General features: G+C 42.1%; 2 protein-coding genes across 3 annotated transcripts in view; one reads left to right on the top strand and one right to left on the bottom strand.

The window, feature by feature from the left end:
• Positions 1 to 14071, bottom strand: part of gask1a (golgi associated kinase 1A) — a 56748-nt gene extending 42677 nt beyond the window's left edge. Inside the window, exons 1-3 of one of the 2 annotated variants that reach the window (XM_043688698.1) lie at positions 13713 to 14071; positions 12031 to 12161; positions 6821 to 6916 (exon numbers count right to left, since the gene is read on the bottom strand). In XM_043688698.1, coding sequence (XP_043544633.1) covers positions 6821 to 6916; positions 12031 to 12087 — 153 coding nt within the window. In that variant the 5' untranslated portion in view covers positions 12088 to 12161; positions 13713 to 14071. Of the gene's footprint in view, positions 1 to 6820; positions 6917 to 7113; positions 7354 to 12030; positions 12162 to 13712 lie in introns of those variants that run through there. The other variant, XM_043688699.1, reaches the window with a different exon arrangement.
• A 92-nt stretch (positions 14072 to 14163) lies between these two features.
• Positions 14164 to 20189, top strand: rpl14 (ribosomal protein L14). Its single transcript, XM_043688701.1, has 6 exons — positions 14164 to 14251; positions 14570 to 14671; positions 15816 to 15910; positions 17047 to 17146; positions 17298 to 17351; positions 20072 to 20189. Exons 1-6 carry the CDS (start codon positions 14249 to 14251, stop codon positions 20132 to 20134), a joined length of 417 nt encoding a protein of 138 aa, XP_043544636.1. The 5' UTR covers positions 14164 to 14248; the 3' UTR covers positions 20135 to 20189.
• The last annotated feature ends 1328 nt before the right edge of the window (positions 20190 to 21517 follow it).

Genomic DNA, 21517 nt, shown 5'->3' with positions numbered 1-21517 from the left:
ATGTCTATTGGTCCTCCAGTTGCATGCAGCACCTAAGTACTTCTTTATAGCACTGTTGTCCAATTCATCAGTCAGTAGCCACATGATGCTAAGCGCAATCCCAATGCAGCTATTTGCATCTCTAATGGAAATTACACGCTAATATTTGGTCTGTCATTCCAATATTAACTTAAAAGATGTAAAAATTGGTTCCATGGCATCCAATATTTTGGCACAATGCATGAATTCTTTTGATATTGAAATAGGCTTGCGCTACACCAACTTCCAGTGTGACCTGCACTAACCACTGTGTTGGTGACAACATTAGCTTGGGCATTATGAGTGCGAATGGAAACTATACAGTGTAGCTCGATTGTGATGTCTGTCAGTGTGTAACACTGATCTGGTTTTGACACTATCGCTGCTAACCTCACTGTAGACATCAGAGGCCTCGCTTAAAAACAAAAAACTGAATCTGTATTTAACAACAAGAAAGTTCTCAACTCCACACCAGCACTATTTAAAAGTATTACCACCTTGCGTTTAGTTTCTGATTCTTTTGGTTGGATCTCTTTGAGTCTTTGGAAATGCCAGCATTTTGAGGAGTTGCTTACAGTGAGTGATGTTTGCAGGGAGCAGTGCTATAAGTGGCAATGACTTTGCTTGGGTCTGCAAGGAACCTGGGCAAACCACTTGCTCTCAGTCGTGGGTACTACAGTAGCAGAGCTGAAAATGTGTTGCTGGAAAAGCGCAGCACGTCAGGCATCATCCAAGGAACAGGAGAATCGACGTTTCGGGCATAAGCCCTTCTTCAGGAACGAGTCCCACTTGGGCTGCAGCATAATAGGGAGATAGTGTACAGACAGCAAATAAAAAAAACAGGATGCTCATAAAAAGGTGAAGGGGCTCTCAGCCAGAGTCCATGCCCACCTGAGGTGCTTTGGGACCACCATTTTCTTACCTTTGCCTCAGGCAGGATCAGAGTTCATCAGTGTGTATCATCTGCAATTCACAAAAGATGTGCTCACAGAACTCTTTCACCTCGTGGTACTAGATTTCCAGCTTCAAAGCAAGATGAGAATGACACTAACTTTGATTGTGAAAGTGTCCACGACTGTCAACTTTGTCATATTGGGATTCTTCCAAACTGACAGGAAAGATAGCTAACATTTCCTAGTTAGCCATCAGTTGCTGCATCAGAGAGAATACACAGGTTCTTTATACCAGAAGGCTGGTCTTCACTGTGCAGACCACATGGTGACTTTTCCAGAATAGCAGGCTTTCCCACAGCACAGGGTGCCATCAACTGCACACACTTGTTTTTGTGGGCACTGTGTCTCAGTGGTGAAGTATATTACAAATGCAAAGGATGCCAGCTGCTGAAAGTGCTTCGTGCTGTTGATACCTGCTATCCTGGTATCACTCATGACGAGTACTCCCAGTCCTCACCTTCCACCCCACCAACATCCGTATACATTGCATTATCCTCCACCATTTCCGCCACCTACAAACGGACCCCACTACCACAGATATATTTTTCTCCCCACCCCTATCAGCTTTCTGTAAAGACCATTCCCTCCACGACTGCCTTGTCAGGTCCATGCCCCGCAACAGCCCATGCTCCCTTCCCGGCACCTTATCCTGCTACTGCAGGATTTGCAAAACCTGCGCTCACACTTCCCCCTTCACCTCCATCCAAGGCCCCAAAGGAGCCTTCCACATCCATAAAGTTTCACCTGCACATCCACACATGTCATTTACTGTATCCATTGCTCCTGATGTGGTCTCCTCTACATTGGGGAGATACGACTCCTACTCGCAGAGCGCTTCACAGAACATGTCCAGGACACCCGCACCAACCAACCCCAGCACCCTGTGGCTGAACATTTCAACTCCCCTTCCCACTTTGCCAAGGACGTTCAGGTCCTGGGCCTCCTCCATCGCCACTACCTAACCACCCGAAGCCTGGAGGAAGAATGCCACATCTTCTGCCTCGGAACTCTCCAACCCCATGGCATCAATGTGGATTTCACCAGTTTCTTCATTTCCCCTCCCCCCACCTTAACCCAGTTCCAACCTTCCAGCTCATCCCCCTCCCATTTATCTCTCCACCCCCAGGGCTCCCAGTCTCATTCCGAATGAAAGGCTTTTGCCCGAAACGTGGATTTTCCTGCTCCTCGGATGCTGCCTGACCTGCTGTGTTTTTCCAGCACCACACTCTCTAATCTCCAGCATCTCCAGTCCTCACTTTCACCTACCACTCAAGATGTGTCCATTCTGTGTTAGCCATCAATCTTTCACCCACTAAGTCAAATCAGAGTCTGGCTGAAGGGCATCAAAAATTCTTCATTTAACACCTAACTCATGACTTCCTTCTGCAACCCAATCACATGTGCCTCACATGCATATAATGAGAGCTATGTTGCTATAAGAAACATTGTCCAGGAGCAAACTGGATTCCATCACCTCAGCTGCTCTGGAACGACCCTCACTGCAATGGTTGTCCCAACTTGTTGCGGTCTGTTATATCCTCCACAATCTGGTCATCATGAAGGTATGGACCTTGCCATCAAGGATTGGTTACTATCTCAGGAGGAGAAAGAAGAAATGAAATGGTGAAGCCATCTGGCACACTCACCTTTTAAATGGGCAGCAGTTCAAACAACTCCAGTTCTCCTGAAAACAATCCCAAATCCCCACTGCTCACCTATTCCTGACCCTTATCACACCCCAGTTACAGACAATAATAGTATCTTCTCAGCCACAAGCCTGAAACAAAGGCCATAACAAAGCAACCAACCCACACCTATTATATCCAGCAAAACATCCTCTCTTACATTGCAAATGCATTCCCCCAGTGCCTGTTCTATGGATATCTTTGCCTGGCCTTGTGTTTCCCTAAAGTGCTACCCTGTGACTGTACCTGCTTTTTGAGAATGCTGATTTTTATTTTATTGGGGATATGGCAGATTGCCTTGCAAGATGACCTCAAGTGGCTTTGTGCGTTGAAGGTCTGGTTAAGATCTGTACTAGTTCAGTACAGGCACTGGCCAATTGACAGTGAGAGCACAAATGATATCTCCCACAGAGCACTGCAACTCCCTGGAGTGGTACCTTAGCAGCAACAGGATGTATTTGGAAAGTACCTTTAAAAAAAAAGGCTCAAAATGCTTCAGAGGAGAACTATAAAACAAAAGTTAACACTGAGCCACATAAGATGATATTATGGGAATTGGCACCCATGTTATCTTTTTTCCCACATCATGAGCAAAGCTCACTGAAACGCTATCCCCTGAAGCCTGTGCTCGTAGCTGCAAGGATCAGATCAAGTGATGTTTTTTTTCTTCTTCATCAGTCCCTTGAACCTCGAGTAATTTAATTATCCAGAGCACTGGCTGTCTGGTAATTCTTGGAATTATGAATACATAAAAAGCTTAAACGCCAGGATTGGGGTGAGGGAAGGGTGGAATGCAGGAGGTGTACAGTTACACTATCTGCAACTTTTAAATCATAACAAAATGCAGAATGGGGATGGCAAGATGAAGTGGTGTGGACATGAAGTCATGCCTCCAATTATTGTCCATTTATTCCTGCAAGGAAAGTGGTAACATTTCTGTGAATGTTTCTGTCTGGGTGATGTGCTTGACACAATTGAACAGCTGGCAATGTGCACAAGCTATGAGAATGAGTGTATAGCCTGCAGCTTGAGCTAAATGTACGAGGGTGATGTGAGGCTATCAGTATGGGGTATAAATCTACATTGATAGTTATGGTAACAGAATGGAGGTCATATGGGTAACGCAACAGTGTGTGAAGCTAGTGGTTTATTTGTAGGAAAAAATAAGTGATGATAATTCATGGATGTTGACCAGCTTTGTGAAATCATTAAACATTTTGCAGCACTTAATTCAGTTCCTCTGGACCACACTGCTGGCATTGACTGCAACAGTTAACTATCCTTAATATATTGACTTGGAGGTGCTGGTGTTGGACTAGGGTGTACAGAGTTAAAAATCACACAACACCAGGTTCTAGTCTAACAGGTTTATTTGGAAGCACTAGGTTTGGGAGCGCTGCTCTGAACCATCCAATGAAGGAGCGGTGCTCCAAAAGCTAGTGCTTCCAAATAAACCTGTTGGACTATAACCTGGTGTTGTGAGATTTTTAACTTTGGCCCTAATATCCAATGTGTACTGTTCCAAGAAGTGAAAAAAAGGTGTCTATCTGCCTGTTCAAAAGTATTCAGTGTTGCTTTGGGGAACTTTGAGGCATGCTAGCCTGTTGTGCCATTTGTCAAAGGTCTTCCTGTTCATTAGCTCCTCCTTCAGGAGTTCCAGATCTTGTCGTAACCACAGTATTTGGAGAGAAAAGTACAAGATGCTGGTGCAAAAATCATCTTTGGATACTCAGCTGCAAGAAGGCTCTCTTGGGTAGTAATTTCTGAACCACCTTTTAGTTCAGTATTGCTGTCACTTTTCTTTAGATCTTTGTGGCTGCAGTGTCATGACACCTCTTCCATGCATTTCTCTTTCAGAAGTTACAAATATGACTAGGAATTTAAAAACATTGTTTAATTATATGGAGTTTACAGCACAGAAACAGGTCATCTGGCCCAACTGGACCATGCTACTGCTTAGGTGCCACATAAACCTTTTCCTAACCTACATAATTTCACCACCTTATCAACATATTTCTTCTATTCCTTTCTCACTCCAATATTTATCTAGCTTCCTCTTAAATGCAGCGAGTTCCCAGATGCAAAGGTTTGACTTGTTCAAATCATCAAAGTAAAACATCAAAAGCTTTGAAAGAAATTATTCAGCTCAACATTACCATGGTCCTGCTCTACTGTCAAATTGCAAAATCTTTTCCAATCTCACATTGATTGCATGATCAGGTATCCCAGTGTTAATGTATGACTGGTATAAAACTTAAGCACCTGAGAACATGCAGGAAAAATGCAAGACAAATTAAAACCATTCCTCTTATCTCAAACACTGTTTGCTTTTATCTAGTTATAATTTCCAGTACTTTAATGCACTCAGAATACGTATTCTGAAGTATTTTGTGCAAATTTGAAATGTCACATCTGCTGTCATGGTAACTAAATTGACACCAAGAAGTCAAAACAGTCTTAGACAACACAACACTGAAAATGGTGCCAATGTGGCAGGAAGTACAATGTGACATACTTTGTTGCACATTATATTTGGCATATCCGCTTAGCTTAGTGGGCTTTTGAATCAGAAGGTGTGGATTCAAGTCCCCTTCAAGTAATATCCTTGACTGACATTCAGCAGAGTACTGAGGGAGTCCTGCTTTATCAGAGGTCGTCTCCTTTTAGATAAAACATTAACACTTTTAGTTGGAGGTGAGGAATAACATCAATCTGTTTTGATGATGCTGGTTGGTGAATAAGTACTGGCCATGACATTGGAAAAACTCTGCTGTTATCCTTAAAATAGTGCAGTCTCTAGTCATGCCTCATCCTTAGGCCACTTGCAACAACAACTTGCATTTATATAGCAGTTTGCACAGTAAAACATCTCAAGGCACTTCAACGAATAATGTATTGCTCATATAAAACGTAAGCACCTAAGAATATGCAGGAAAAAGCAAGACACTTCACAGGAAAATCTTCAAAAAAAATTACACTGAGTCACATAAGAAAATATTAGGTCAGGTGACCAAAATTTAGAAAAAGAAATAAGTTTCAAAGGAAGAAAGATGCCAGAATTGAAAAAGCACAGATATCTTTGGGTGGGAAGGGTATGAAATTATAGAAGTAAGAAGGGCTCAGGTTGTGGAATGATTTGAAAATAAGGAAATAATTTTAAAATTAAGGCATTGGCAGACTCGGAGCTAACAACAGTGGGTGGCATGGTGGCACAGTGGTTAGCACTGCTGCCTCACAGCGCCAGACACCCGGGTTCAATTTCCACCTCAGGCGACTGACTGTGTGGAGTTTCCTCCCACAGTCCAAAAATGTGCAGTTTAGGTGAATTGCCTAGTGTTAGGTGAAGGGGTAAATGTAGAGGAATGGGTCTGGATGGGTTGCGCTTCAGAGGGTCGGTGTAGACTTGTTGGGCCGAAGGGCCTGTTTCCACATTGTAAGTAATTTAATCTAAAAGAGTGATGGTGAATGGAATTTATTATGAGGTTATACATGAACAATAGATTTTTAGATGATTTCAAATGCACAGAGGGTAGGAAGTGAGAGAACAATTAGGAGTTTATTAAGATAGTCAAATCTAGAAGATATCAAAAATATGGATGAGAGTTTTAACTGTGGTCAAGCTGAGTCAGAGTGGAATTGGGCAAAGTAATGGAGGTTAACATCTTGTGATAGTCAAAATATGGGATCAAATATGACATCAGTCTAGTTTAGTCTCAGGCAGTTTGCACGAAGAGTATAGCATCTGTGACCAAGGATTATACTGGAAGACAAATGGCTTTGGACTTCTCAATATTTAGTTGAAAAAAATGTCTGCTCAGCTAGTGGGCAGATAAATACTAGTGGCGATGAAGTGAATCTGGGTCTTATCAAGATACATGCAGAAAGTGACATTGTGTTTATGAATGATATTGCCAAGGGGTAGCATGTAGATAAGAAATAAAGGATAGCAAAGATAAGTCATTTGGAGAGGCTAGATGTGACAGCGCCAGAGCAAGTGATTCCCTGCCGAAGACAAGACAGATAAGAATGGAACAAAGTATTGCAGTCCCACCCAGTTGGATGATGGTAGAAAGGCATGGAGACGAAAAATTTCATCAGTGGTGCCAAAGGCTGCAGACAAATTAAGCAGGATGAGGAGGGACAGTCTCATTTTGGTGTACTCACATGGGATGTCATTTTGGCTTTTTGTTCCAAAATCCACGTTCCTCCTCTGTCTTTTGTTTGTGCGTTGACTGTCATCTTCCTGTATGCGTGGATTTTCTAAAAAAGGCAAAACAATGTAAACTGTAAGATTATAGTTTTAAGGGGCATAAACTGAAAAAGAAACAAAAAGGGATAAATTATAAACGCCCACTGCGGGAGCAATCAAGACAAAACATAGACAGAGATAGAAACTGTAAGGTAATATGTGAGAACCACTCAAAAAAAGACTAAAGCAGACAGTGAGAGATACACACCTTTGAAATATCTCTCTCCAGGCTGTGCTATGGGGGAGATGAACTAGTAAGTGTAAATTGCATGTAGATGACAATTAACAATGTGGGATGCAGAGCATCAGACTGAAACATGAGCATACCAAACAGTTGTCAGTGTGAACTGGCAAAGCTGAACTGCTGGATCAGATTTGATTAAAAACACATCTGGTAAAAGCTCATTTGGGAATTCACTGCCTGAGGGTTCAAGTAAGCACAAAAAGAGCAGCTGTCAATAAAGGATGCACAGCAAGAACTCAATTGGGCATCACTGCCTGCAGAGGTACAGCATAGCTCTGCACTGAAGTAAGTAGAAAGCTATTCTGGGTACATTTTCATTTGCTATTTTCACAGTTTGACAGCTTAAAGAATGTCAAGTGAAAAGCGTCCCCTGGAGTCTGGGAAGGAGTGTAATTATTACCCTTTTTCTTCTATACAACAGTTGTCAGTCTGTCATAAACTAGTACCAAGGGAACTACTCATTTTACCTGATAAGATTGGTGCAGTTTCATTACTTTAGGGTTCACTTTTTGAGACGAGTGAATGAAATGCTAATAAAACTCTATTTGGTATTAAGTTTATTTACACAATCAACCAAAATTCACAATTAAAATTCAATAGCCAGGGCTGAACATTTCACATACAAGGTCTAGAAGTTTTAAACATTCAGGAAAGATAATGAAGGCAAAAACAATCGTCAAATAATTGTTGGATAAAAACCTAAAGGAGAAAGATATTGCGGGGATTTGCAGAAACAACAGGTGGATGAGATGAAAGAGGGAGCATAGATACAAAGGAACAAATGGTTTCCTTCAGTACTACATTATTCTATGTTTCTGTATTTTACAGCTCTTCCCCAACTCCTTTCAGTTTAAGACAGTGAATTGGAAGCTTTTTGATAAGGTTTCTACCAACTGGCTCCCAGGATTGAAGACATGCAACAGGGTGCTCCACCACAGACGCCTCTGCACTTTCCACTGAGGGCACTGCAGATGTGGCTGGCCCTCCACCTGCAGCCTGCCTTCACCACCATACTACTAACACACACACACACATACAAACAAAGGGGTGTCTCTGGCAAGAAACACTCAGCACGTCTGACCCATCTAGACACACATGCCCTCAGAGTCACTCAGGCCAGTTGGATCCCCCAGCTGTGGAACCAGGGAGTGTATTGTTTCTTAGTGGGAGAGAATAAAAGAAAAAATACCTATTGAGGGCACTTTGGTGGCACAGATAAACATCACTCTCAGCTGTAGTTACTGCCTTTGCTGTTTGAATTCATGGATCGCTGGACATTGAGTGCATCTGGGAAAATTAACAAACAGTGAAATTCACAACTAATTTTGGAGGATCCCATTTGGGAGAGGTCACAGCACAGAAACAGATAAGTGAATATTTTTAAGTATGACCTTACAGTAAGTCTACAGTAGTGAGTAGAGTGGGTTCTTTCTTGATTATATGCTTTATTGAGAGATGTCTCTTGATTAAACTTAAAAATATAAGCCATAAGTACTAGGTTAGCGAGGAGTAGTGTTTTGTAGAGGAATAAGACAGTGCTATTATCTGGGTCTATAGATTGAAAGAAGCAAAAATGGCTTTTAGTACAGTGATATGCTCTTTTTGTCGGATGTGGGAGTTTAGTGAGAGTTTACGTGTTACTGAGGATTATATCTATAATAAATGCCATCGGTTGCAAATGCTATCAGATCGAATGGATCAGTTAGAGATATAGTTAGGGGCAATGAGGAATTTACAAGAGCAAGGGGATGTGATGGATGGCAGATAATAGGAAGGGAGAAAAGTTGCAGATATAGTCAGATATACTCCTAGGGTTAACTCTAGGAAAGGTAAGAGAAGTAGGCTGGTAGTGCAGGAGTCTTCTGTGGCTATCCCATTTCAAACAAGTATGCTGTTTTAGAAAATGTAGGGGGTGATGGATTCTCAGGGGAATGTAGCATGAACAGCCAAGTTTCTGGTATCGAGTCCTACTCTAATGCAATAAGGGGTACACCGGATTCCAAGAGATCAATTGTGTTAGGGGATGTTCTGGTCTGAGGCACAGACAGACATTTGTCTGTGGTCGGCAGTGAAAAATTAGAATGGTGTGTTGCCTCCCTGGTGCCAGAAAAATTAGAATGGTGTGTTGCCTCCCTGGTGCCAGAATCAAGGATGTCGCAGAGAGGAGGCAGAATGTTCTCATGGGGGAGAGGGACCAGCAGGAGGTCATTGTACACATAGGAACCAATGACATAGGAAGGGAAAAGAATGAGATTCTAAAGGGACAATACAGAGAGTTTGGTAGGAATTTAAAAAGGAGATCCTCAAGAGTAGTAATATCAGGATTACTCCTGGTGCTGTGAAATAGTGAGGGTAGGAAATAGGAGGATACAGCAGATGAAAGCATGACTGAGGAGATGGCATATGGGAGAAGGATTCACATCTTTGGATCATTGGAATCTCTCTGGGGTAGAAGTGGCCTGCACAAGAAGGATGGTTTGCACCTGAATTGGAAGGGGACTAATATACTGGCAGGGAAATTTGCTAGAGCTGCTTGGGAGGATTTAAACTAGTGAGGTGGGGGGTGGGACCAAGGGAGATAGTGAGGAAAGAGATTCAATCTGAGACTGGTACAGTTGAGAACAGAAGCGAGTCAAACAGTCAGGGCAGGCAGAAACACAGCAGAGAACAAGGTAGGACTGATAAATTAAACTGCATTTATTTCAATGCAAGAGGCCTAACAGAGAAGGCAGATGTACTCAGGGCACGGTTAGGAACATGGGACTGGGATATCATAGCAATTACAGAAACATGGCTCAGAGATGGACAGAATGGCAGCTTCATGTTCCAGGATACAAGTGCCAAAGGAAGGATAGAAAGGGGGGCCAGAGAGGAAGGGGAGTGGCATTTTTGATAAGGGATAGCAGTACAGCTGAACTGAGGGAGGATATTCCCGGAAATACACTCGGGCAAGTTATTTGGGTTGAACTGAGAAATAAGAAAGGGATGATCATCTTACTGGAATTGTATTATAGATACCCCAATAGTCAGAGGGAAATTGAGAAACAAATTTGTAAGGAGACCTCAGTTATCTGTAAGAATAATAGAGTGGTTATGGTAGGGGATTTTAACTTTCCAAACATAGACTGAGACTGCCATAGTGTTAAAGGTTTAGATGGAGAGAAATTTGTTAAGTGTTACAAGACAATTTTCTGATTCAATCTATGGATGTACCTACTAGAGAAGGTGCAAAACTTGACCTACTCTTGGGAAATAAGGCAGGGCAGGTGACTGAGTTGTCAGTGGGGGAGCATTTTGGGGCCAGTGACCATAATTCTATTAGTTTTAAAATAGTGATGGAAAAGGATAGACGAGATTTAAAAGTTGAGGTTCTAAATTGGAGGAAGGCTAATTTTGACGGTATTAGGCCAGAACTTTCGAAAGCTGATTGGAGGCAGATGTTCGCAGGTAAAGGGGCGGCACAGTGGTTAGCAGTGCTGCCTCACAGTACCAGGGACCTAGGTTCGATTCCAGCCTCGGGCGACTATCTGTGTGGAGTTTGTACATTCTCCCACTGTCTGCATGGGTTTCCTGCGGGTGCTCTGGTTTCCTCCCACAATCCAAAGATATACAGGTCAGGGGAATTGGCTATGCTAAATTGCCCATAGTGTTAGGTGCATTAGTCAGAAGGAAAATGGGTCTGGGTGGGTTACCCTTCGGAGGGTCGGTGTGGACTTGTTGGGCTGAAGGGCCTGTTTCCACACTGTAGGGGATCTAATCTAATCTAAAATGGGAAGCCTTCAGAAATGAGATAATGAGAGTCCTGGGACAGTATATTCCTGTTAGGGTGAAAGGAAAGGCTGGTAGATATAGGGAACGCTGGATGACTAAATAAATTGAGGGTTTTTGGTTAAGAAAAAGAAGGAAGGATATCTCCTTCTTTACATATGTCATGTTGTTTTTGCAGAATTACATTTTTGAGCAAAATAAAACCTGTGGTGAAAACACAGCAAGGGCTGGGGTTGGTGTGAATGGCCTCAGGGGGACAGAATGTAATGGTATCTGAGGGCTGGAAATGAGTGGGTGCTGAGGGGTGGTCCACAGGATGGATTTTGGAGTCCATAGGTTGTTGGAGCTTGCACGCCTTAACGTCTGGAAGAAAGAGAAAAAAAAACTTTCGTTGAGGTGACGGATGAGGCAAGGAATGAAATTAAACTGGGCACCAGTGCAGCTTTTAGAGAGGTGAGTCAATGTTGCTGCAGAGTGGAGTCGAGTATGCACAAATGCTGACGCATGGCGTTAATTGTGGATCACAGGTTGTGGCGGGAACAGTGGTCCGAGGAACGTTGTATGTCCTGGAGGCACTTGTAATCCTGGCTGGATTCAAAACACAAATGGTGAAACTGAGTTGAAATCCATGCAGGGTAAGTCTGTGTCTTTTGCTCAAAAACTATATGAATCCATGTAAAACTCTGTAAAACTATACACAGGGTTTGTCAGTCTGATATAGCATTGGGACACAGACAGACTTCGCAACTATTATTTCAAAAGCTGAGCTACCTTGAGAATGTAATTGAAAAGAAGTTCTGGGGTTGTCATATCAAAGAACAGAAACCAACATATCCCATTATAAAAGTTGAAAGTTTTAATCTAAGATTGTTTACTGTATTACATCTCCATGACACTGGACTCCTTTAGCTATAAATTCTCTGAGTGTGATCCTAACCTCCGCAACCACCTGATGATGGAGCGAAGGTCTGAAAGCTGGTGCTTCCATATAAACCTGTTGGACTATAACTTGGTGTTGTGTGAGTTTAAAACTTTGCTTAATATTAGTGATAGAAGCCAGAATTATGCTGGCACCTGGTAACCCCCTTAGGAATTGCAGCTAGGAGATCTTACATTGAACAGCTTCAGTCCTTGATGTCTTCTCTTCAATAGAGTCCCCAGGCATTCCATATCTTGGGCTATGCAGAGATGGAGAAGCAACCCATGAACAATTCTTCTTCATAACATGCTCTATATGATTGATTCTGGTGAACAAGGAGAGCAAATTCTTCCGGTTATTCCAGTTATAATGTGTTTCTTGAAGTTATACCTGATATTTTCTGCCTTGGCTGCAAAATCTCATCGCAAAAGATCATCAGAGTTCACAAGCACAATCTAATGAAAATCTCTTTCACATAACCATTAAATCTTCCATATATAAAGAAAAGCAGACCTCTGTTGGTCCTTAGACTCACCAGTAATTATAATGAGAGAGTGAAAACATTACCATACCATGGCTGCCCGCTGTGGCAAATGAACCAAAACTTCAATCTCCTCAGATTGTTCATGGAACAGTGACAATTAAAGATATTAATAGTGCTGTTTAGAACCAGGCACTACATAACTGGAGAAGAATGGAAAATGGGCAACAGACAGATCAACGTTTCCAGAAAAACAGTATAACAAAACAAATACTAGGTCCAGCTTAGATTCCACAGCTTGATGGAAGGTGTGATGTGGCAGTAATTGGCTGGGTTGGATTTGTCCTGCTTTTTGTGTACAGCACAGACCTGAGCAAGTTTCCACTTTATTGGGTAGATGCCAGTGTTGTAGCTGTAGTGGAACAGCTTGGCTAGCACAGCGACAAGTTCTGGAGCACAAGTCTTCAGTACGATTGCCAGAATATTGTCAGGGTCCATAGCCATTGCAGTATCTTGTGCCTCCAACTGTTTCTTGATATCACGCCAAATTCTGGCACTTGCAATGCTGGAAACAATGGAGGAAGCTGAGATGGATCATCCACTTGGGACTTCTGGCTGAAGATTGCTGCTTGATAGCACTGTTAGCACTTGGTAGCATGAGTCTACACTTGATGGAAGGTGTCATCAACAGTGCCATTAAGCAGCAACTGCTCAGTGTTGCCCAGTTTTGGTTCTGCCAGAGCCACTCAGTTCCTGACCTCATTACATCCTTGGTTCAAACATGGACAAAAGAGCTGATTTTCAGAGGTAAGAGTGACAGCCCTTGGCATCAAGGCCACATTTGACTGAATGTGGCAACAAGGAGCCTTAGGAAAACTGGAATCTACAACAGGATGATAGGATGAGTTCACAGAGTCTTGCATGGATTCATGCAGTTTTTGAGTAAAGTACAATGTAACACTGCAAGTACAAATTCACCCCACAAACTTATATGTGTATGTGGGTTTGTGAGAGAGAGAGAGAGAGAGAGACACTCTCACATGCACTCTCTCACAGACTGAGACCCATTTACGCTCGCTCACTCACACACACACACATACATACATACATACATTCTCTTTCACAGACACTCACAACCCCCACCCCTGACACACACACAGAAACCACAGCACACTGGGGGCTAACACCTTCAACACATTATCTAGGCTGATACCAATTGTTAAAGTTAACCTGAGAATATAACTTTTAAAAAAAGTTTTGTGATTTACATATGAAACAAGTGAAACTAACATGGTCATTCTAAAAGATGAGTCTTAACAACAATCAAGATATTTTTCAATGTATAATTTCAGTTACATCACACTGTAAACCTTTACTATAAATTCTGTGTCTTACAATTGTGTACTCCACAACCACCTGATGAAGAAGCGGCGCTCCGAAAACTGGTGCTTCCAGTTAGACCTGTTGGACTATAACCTGGTGTTGTGTGATTTGTAACTTTGCACACCCAATCCAGCACTAGCATCTCCAAACTTTGATAAATCGGGTAGACAAGCAGCAAGCTGGAAGAACACAGCAAGTCCTGAAGACGGGTTATACCTGAAACATTGACTTGCCCACCTCCTGATGCTGCCTGGCTTGCTGTGTGCCTGCAGCCTCCTGCCTACCTACCTTAGAACCCAGCATCTTCCACTCAAGGATCCAGCATGCTCCCCCTGCTGCCTCTTTGAGGAACTTAAGATACCGCTCTATGACGCTCGCGGCACTGGGCGTGCGCCGTCTGGTTAGTACGGGGCGCGCGCGCGCACGGATCGGGACGGGCCTGCGCTGGGCGGGAGTGTGCGCATGTGCACGAGCTGCCGGTGTCAGGCCGGAACCGGAAGTCTCTCTTGTCCTTCTCTCTCTCTCTCTCTTTGCTGTGGAAGGCCGCCATGGTGAGTGTTAGCGGGACGGAGCTGTTTGCTTTAGGATACAGGTTCCCGCAGCTCCGGGCCGCCAGAGGCCCTCGTCCGTCTTTACATTAGCCACACAAGTGTCATTAATGTTTTAGTCCCGGGGGCCGCAGTAAAGGGGAAATAAGCCCCTTGCAGGGTCCCGCGTGTTCTTGGCCCCAGGCCCGAGGCCCCGGGATCCCGCGGGATAGAGTCAGCTCCACCCCACCCCGTACCCGGCCGTAGAGAAATGAACATTTTCCCGGGTCCGCCCGATCCGCGCTCTCTGCAGTTCCCCGCTGATTTTCTTCTGTTTTTCAGGTCTACAAGCGGTACGTGGAGATCGGCCGCGTGGCCTATATCGCCTTTGGCCCACACGCTGGCAAACTGGTGGCAATTGTCGATGTTATTGACCAGAACAGGGTAGGTGCGCTCACTTGGGTCCTTTACTTCACGTAGAGATTGTTCAGTCTCAATGAAATTCGTCATCGCTGGGTACGAGCTTAAATAAGGTCACGGTTTAACGGTGCTGCCCATCGGCAGAGTTGAAATTTATTCGTGTTAAATATTTCATCAGCACTGGCTCTATTTCCACTGTGTCCCCCGCATGATTCTGCTCTCGCAGAAGACCAATTCCACTGTGCCTGTCCTTTCCTGATTCTATCAAGTATAAACAAGAATTTGAGAAAATGATGTACCCACTTTAGTTTATATCTAGCATTTCCAAGTTAATGTGGAGAAAGAGAATCATGCACCCTCTTCTAGTTCAGCAATGCTTTTTTTTGACGATTCTCTTTCTCCACACTAACTTGGAAATGCAAGGTGTAAATTGAAGTGGGTACATCACCTTCTCATAACAGGTTCTTGCTTATACTTGATAGAGCTGAAAATGTGTTGCTGGAAAAGCGCAGCAGGTCAGGCAGCATCCAAGGCGCAGGAGAATCGACGTTTTGGGCATGAGCCCTTCTTCAGGAATCCCAGGAGAATCGACGTTTCGGGCATGAGCCCTTCTTCAGGACTGACCCTTCCTCAGAACACTAGAAACATTAACTCTGATTTCTCTGGACAGATGCTGCCAGACTGGCTGAGCTTTTCCAGCAATTCCTTTTTGTTTCTGACAGTTGCAGTGCTGTAAATGGAGTTTATTTCATAATCCTCATTGTAACTGTAAATCACATTAACCAAGTCACTCCAAGAGGAAATTATAAAACAGAACTTACATATGAATTAACAAATGATACTTCAAATAAAAAGAGTTTCTGTTTGCGTGGTTAATACATGAAAGACCATCAGATATTCGCAACCTGTTCATGTCAGTTGGTGTTCTTTCAGGTACTATTCCTTTCACGCGAACTCATCCCCAAACACACAATTTCCTACAAAGGTAGAAGAATCTGTGTTTCCCTTCGATCTGGCTGGTAACAGCAACTGAGTTCCCTCATTGCCATTGCTTTGAACTGTTTGGGGAATTTATCCTTTACCCATGGAATCTTTCTGTAACTTTCTATGTATGATTGTACTTGCAAACTTCAATTATGAGCTGCATCTAACCAGCCCACTTTTATAGGCATTGGTAGATGGCCCTTGCAGTGGAGTCAGGCGACAGGCCATGCCATTTAAATGTATGCAACTTACTGACTTCAAGATTCGAATCCCACACAGGTAAGGTCCAGGTTTCTTTAAGTAAAATTGTATTTCCTTTTTATACAAAGTATTTAGTTTAATAAAAATCTGAACTCATCAATTTTGGTTTGGATTCAAACCTGGTTTCTCTGTCATAGTCCAAGTTACCAATATTTTTAAATTGAGGTCAACGATCAGGTTTCAAGTGGACTGAATATAATCAAGTTGAAGTCATAACTTACACTGCACCGTTGCAGAATTTGGGGTTGATCATGTAATTTCCTTCATGGATTGGCAAATTGCATAGTTATTACCCATTTATCTATTGACTAGCTTTGCTGTGTGGGCTTTTGCCACAATATAAATGTCTGATGTCTCAACCACATTACCAAAATGTATTTGATGACCTTAGTTGAAGTTCTTTGCATTCATGTGTGCGTGCTGACAGCTCCTACAGATTTCCTTCCAAAACAAAAAAAACTCTGAATTCAGGGCAGAACTTCTGAGGTATTTTAGCATTGGATCTTCCAGACAGTGATTAGAATAGGAAGTAGTGAGGCAACTGCATAAATACATTTAAGGGAAATCTGGGTCAATACATGATGGAGCAACAAATTGAATGTTGTGTTGGGTTGGATGAAGAGAATTTAAAGGAGTTTCATGTGAAGTATGAAAAGCAGCATGGCTTATTTGGGCTGTGCATTCTATCTATATTCCCTGTCATTTATGCTGTGTGCTAGTTTTAATGTTGTTTGTAAAACATTTCAAAAACTGCAGATCATCAATATTGACCCTACACTTGGCCATGATTTTGACCTCCAACAGTGTGTATTTCTGCATGGCTGCACGTATTAATTTGTGTCTATCTACCTTCTGTTAGTTAAGAAAGTTGATTTTGATCAGTCAGCCCACCCAAGAAAGGAGCTTTACTTTGAAAATACATCGAATTTTTCATGCCAACGAACATCAATCCTCCATTTGTATTCTTAATGTTTCAGACAATTTATGTTGTCTGCCTTGTGTTCCGTCAGTTAAATTACTTGAGTTTTTTTAAGTGCTATTTGAAAAATGATTTATGTCAAAAAAAAATCTGAATTAGGAGTCAAGTCTAAAAATAGTTCAACATACCTTGTGTAGCCGGATAACTTAACAGGTACATGTTGTTACATTTTTAGTGTTCGTCACAAGTATGTAAAAGCTGCTTGGGAAAAGGAGAACGTTACTGAGAAATGGAAAGCAACCCACTGGGCAAAGAAAATTGAAGCCCGGGCAAAGGTAGGTCTTGGACCTGTTCTAGTTTAACTGTAAATTGTGATGAAAATCTTTCATATATGCATCAATATTTTGCATAATTAAAATGTCTCTGAGGAAAGAGATATTTGAACAATCTAGCAATTTGTATTGAAACACTTTCTCTTGCTCACAGAAAGCCAAAATGACAGACTTCGATCGCTACAAAGTCATGAAGGCCAAGAAAATGGTGAGCTTGCTTTCGCAAGAATGATTATTGTTAATGTTATCTGATATTTCATTAAGTAGTCATTTTTAAATCTTTCTTCATTAACGAAATTCCTTGTACTTAGCGATTGGCTTGTTTAAGTGGTGGGGATACAAGATAAAAGGGATCTTTCATAACTGCTTTAAATTTAGCACTAAGAAGCATTTCGACTAAACTAGAAATTTGCTGTATGAGGACATATCACAAGGTTTCACTGAAATTCATGGTAAATAAGGTTCAGTAGTATTTAACTTTCTAAAAATAATCGTCAGGATTAAACGGCAGAGAGAGTTACCACACATCAATTTTGTATTCTCTCAAATTTAGAAAGCTACAGAAGGTTGCAGAATGACTTCATCAAAGTTTTTAGGCTACTTTGGGGGTGGTAGCAGATAAACTTAGTACAGAAATTACTTCATCTGTTTGAGGGGTCCAGAATTGAGGGACAGCCTGAGTATTGCAGCCTGGTTTTTCAGAAATGAAATTAGGAAAAGCTTGTGCGTGCAAAGACTGATCCAAGTTTGGAACCCTCTCCTGCAAACAGAAAATAGTTGAACACTTATAAGCATTAAGGCTGAGAATGATGTAGATATCTGTTAAGAAACATTGGACAGACAGCCATATGGATGATATTGTGTTGCACATCAGCTGTGATTATATTGAATGGTGTAAAAAGTTTGAAACTAAATGACTTCTGTTGCTATCAACCACTGGTATGAGCACCCATTGGAATTAGGTGCAGACCATTCAGCCCTTTGAGCCTACTCTGCCATTGAAGATCATGGCTGGCCTAATTCTGGATTCGGCCGCACTTCAATGTTTTTTCCAGTATCCAACCAATCTTATGTTCATCAAGGATCTACCTAACAAGTTAAGGTATTCAGTGATCTTAACTCCTCTGCTGTGGGGCGAGAGATTTCCACAAACTTTTGACCCAGTTGGAGACTATTTTGACTCATCTCCATCTTAAATGAAGAATACCTTCTTGTTTACAGATATTTCTGAGATGTTATTTGTACCTTCTAGAGCGAAGCTTGAAAAGTGTGTTCCCTTATTTTGCATTGTTAAATCGCTAGACTGTCTGGAGAACCAGTGCTCACTTTACCTTTTCTCAACTTTAAGTATATGTGGTTTTTAAAAATATTTCTAGTTAGTTGTCTCTCATACTCTAGTTTCTCCCTAATTTTGTATGATTCTTCACTGGTTTTATATTCTACCCAATTCTCTGGCCACCGAGCTTGAGTGTTATGGCTTTTTCAGTTTCATGCTATTGTTAACTTAGTTAGCCACGGATGGTGTGCACTTCCCTTTGAGCTATTTTCTCATTGCAATGTCTCTTTGCCTGTTAATAAATAATTTTCAAAATATCAGCCACAGCACCTCTGCTAACTTATCCTTTGCCCTAATTTAATTGTTCACTTTAGCCATTTCTATCTTCAAATCCATCATATTTTCAATTGTTTAGGTTTTAATTACAAGTCTGACTCTTCTGTGCCTCAAATGTATTGCATTCATATTATAATCATTGCTAACTAGAGATACCTTTCCTGTGATTTAAGTAAATTAATCTTGTCTCATTGCGCATGACCAAATGTTGGATAATTTCCTGTCTGGCTGGCCCTAAACTTTTTGAATTCTTCCAGAATACCACTGTTGAGGTGCTAATGTAATGCCTAATACTGCTACTCTGTACTTTGCCATCTTGCAACCATCTCTCTGGACAATGGCTATGAGATTATATTTATTTGAGCTGGCAATTAATCTCTTTTATTACAAATGCTATGAGCATTAATGTGCAGAGCCTTTAATTCTGTCCTTTTACTATTTTTATGACCTCTAGTCTTATTAGCTACTGCAGTCTGGTTTGTATATTTGTCCTGTCTTCTCCCTTTAAATGATCTCCTTTTTCACTCAATCCCTGACCCCCACTATTTAGTTTAAAGCCCTCTGCTGCTCCGGTTGCATGAACAAATATACAAATTAGGAGCAGGAGTAGGCCATTTGGCCCCTTGATTCTACCGTCCTTAAATAAAATTGTGTTAGATCTGATTGCGGCCTGAATTCCACTTTTTTACTGCCCTTGATAACCTTTGACTCTTCTGTCACAAATCTATCTTCCTTACGATCATATTCAATGATTCTGCCTCCACTGCTGTTCTGGGGCAGAGAATTTGACACTTAGAACCCTCTGTAAAAATGCAATTTATCCCCATCTTATACTTGAATGGAAAGTTACCAATTCTTGAACTACTCTTTCCCCCACCATTCCTAATATGTTTGTACATTCTTCCAACATCTATTATGTGAAGTTCATTCAGGATCTTGTATGTGCAATAAGATTAATTATACGACTCACTAGAACACTGGTCCCAGCACCTAATCTGCATAATTGTCAAGCTGAGAAAAATAAGTATTTGTTCAAAAAATAACTTTTCTAAAATGGAATTTACTGACTTGTGATACGTAAAATGTGAAGTAAAGTCATCTAAAGATTGATAATGTTATGCATACTTAGTAGACCCTTTATGATTTGCACCATGGTCACAAAGGGGGGAAGTGTATGCCAAAGAAATGAGAGTCAACACCTGATGCTGTCAGACCGTTCCCATTTGGTTGAACAACAGTGTGTGACCCTGACAATGTTTGCAATGCTTAATAAATCGGACTGAGTTGCGGTAACGTTTTGTTTTTTTCTTTCTCAGAGAAACAAAATCATCAAGCATGAGTTGTTAAAACTGAAGAAGGAAGCCAGCAAGAAAGCATAAAAGCACAAATGTTCATTGTTTAAGCAAAAGAATAAAGTTTATACCAGAAATTTAATTTGGTCCATCGCTTTATTACTAATATTCAGTACTTTTGAGTAGATTAACAAAGTAAAATAGGGGGATCCAAGATGGCGGCGACCCAGCAAGTCTGAGTCTATAGTGCTCCTCCCAAGACTTGGGTAAAGTGGGTTACCCACCCCCACCACACACACCAAATCATTTAAAATAGCTGTTTAATTTAATTAGTTGTTTAGTATTAAATTTAAACAATCTAATCTTTAGTAAAAATGACTAAAGGGAAGGGAGCTCTCAGCAAGCAGGAACCCCTCCCCCACCCTCTCCAGCTGCAGCAGAGGCGTCCACAGCCGCCCCGGGGGACTTAACTACAGTGGCGAGACTTGTGGAAATCATCTCTAAACTGGATGCGAAGATCCCACAGTCCAAAGATGTGCAGGTTAGGTGAATTGGCCATGCTAAATTGCCCATATTGTTAGGTGTATTAGTCAGGGGGGAAATGGGTCTGGGTGGGTTGCTCTTCGAAGGGTCGGTGTGGACTTGTTGGGCCGAAGGGCCTGTTTCCACACTGTAGGGAATCTAATCGACGCTTTCATTGAAGAATCCCGAAGTCGATGGGACTCACTCGGCCGCGCTGCAAAAGCACGACCGAGACATTAAAGAAATCGGGCGCCGAGGCGGAGCTAAAGGCCGTGACCTCCGAAACTACAGCGCAATCGGCCGTGGATCGGGTCCGGACTCTCGAACAGCGAGTCCGGACCTTAGAGAATCAAGTTGATGACCTCGATAATCGAGGTCGTCGAAAAAATATTCGTTTGCTGGGCCTTCCTGAACAGGAAGAGGAAGGCCAGCTTACAGTGTTTCTCAAGCAGTGGCTGCCACAGCTTTTAAATCTGGAAGCTGGATCAGGCCAGGTAAGGGTGGAATGGGCCTACCGGGTCGCAATACGCGGGCCTGGCTCGAACCAGCGCCCCTGCCCGGTCCTGTTCCGGCTGCAGAACTAGAGGGAGAGTCAGATACTCCTAGAAGCTTCTAGAAATCTTTGAAAAGATTCCGAAGCCATGATCTATAAAGTATCCAAGATCATGTTATTCCAGGACTTTTCCCCAGCTCTGGTCCGAAAGAGGAAGGCATTCGATGAGGTGAAGAAGCGTTTAAGGGACTTAAATATTCAATACTCCTTACGCTACCCAGCGATGCTACGCTTTAACCATGAAGGATCCGTGTATAACTTCGGATCGCCAGAAAAGGCTAAGGAATTTTTGGACTCTTAGATAAATGTAAGAGGTAATGGATGTTGGTTTGCCTTTCCCCCACTCCGGTTTATATCCCCCCCCTTTTTCTTTTTTCTTACCTTATTGTTTAATA

The sequence above is a fragment of the Chiloscyllium plagiosum genome, chromosome 4 (assembly GCF_004010195.1).
Source record: "Chiloscyllium plagiosum isolate BGI_BamShark_2017 chromosome 4, ASM401019v2, whole genome shotgun sequence".
Taxonomy (NCBI): Eukaryota; Metazoa; Chordata; class Chondrichthyes; order Orectolobiformes; family Hemiscylliidae; genus Chiloscyllium; species Chiloscyllium plagiosum.
This window is presented reverse-complemented; position numbering and strand designations above follow the sequence as displayed.

Bases quoted from the DNA above. Each gene is read 5' to 3' on its own strand.
- rpl14 (XM_043688701.1), top strand. The intron at 17,147-17,297 runs GTAGGTCTTGGA...TCTTGCTCACAG, and splicing joins AAATTGAAGCCCGGGCAAAG to AAAGCCAAAATGACAGACTT. The intron at 17,352-20,071 runs GTGAGCTTGCTT...TTTCTTTCTCAG, and splicing joins TCATGAAGGCCAAGAAAATG to AGAAACAAAATCATCAAGCA.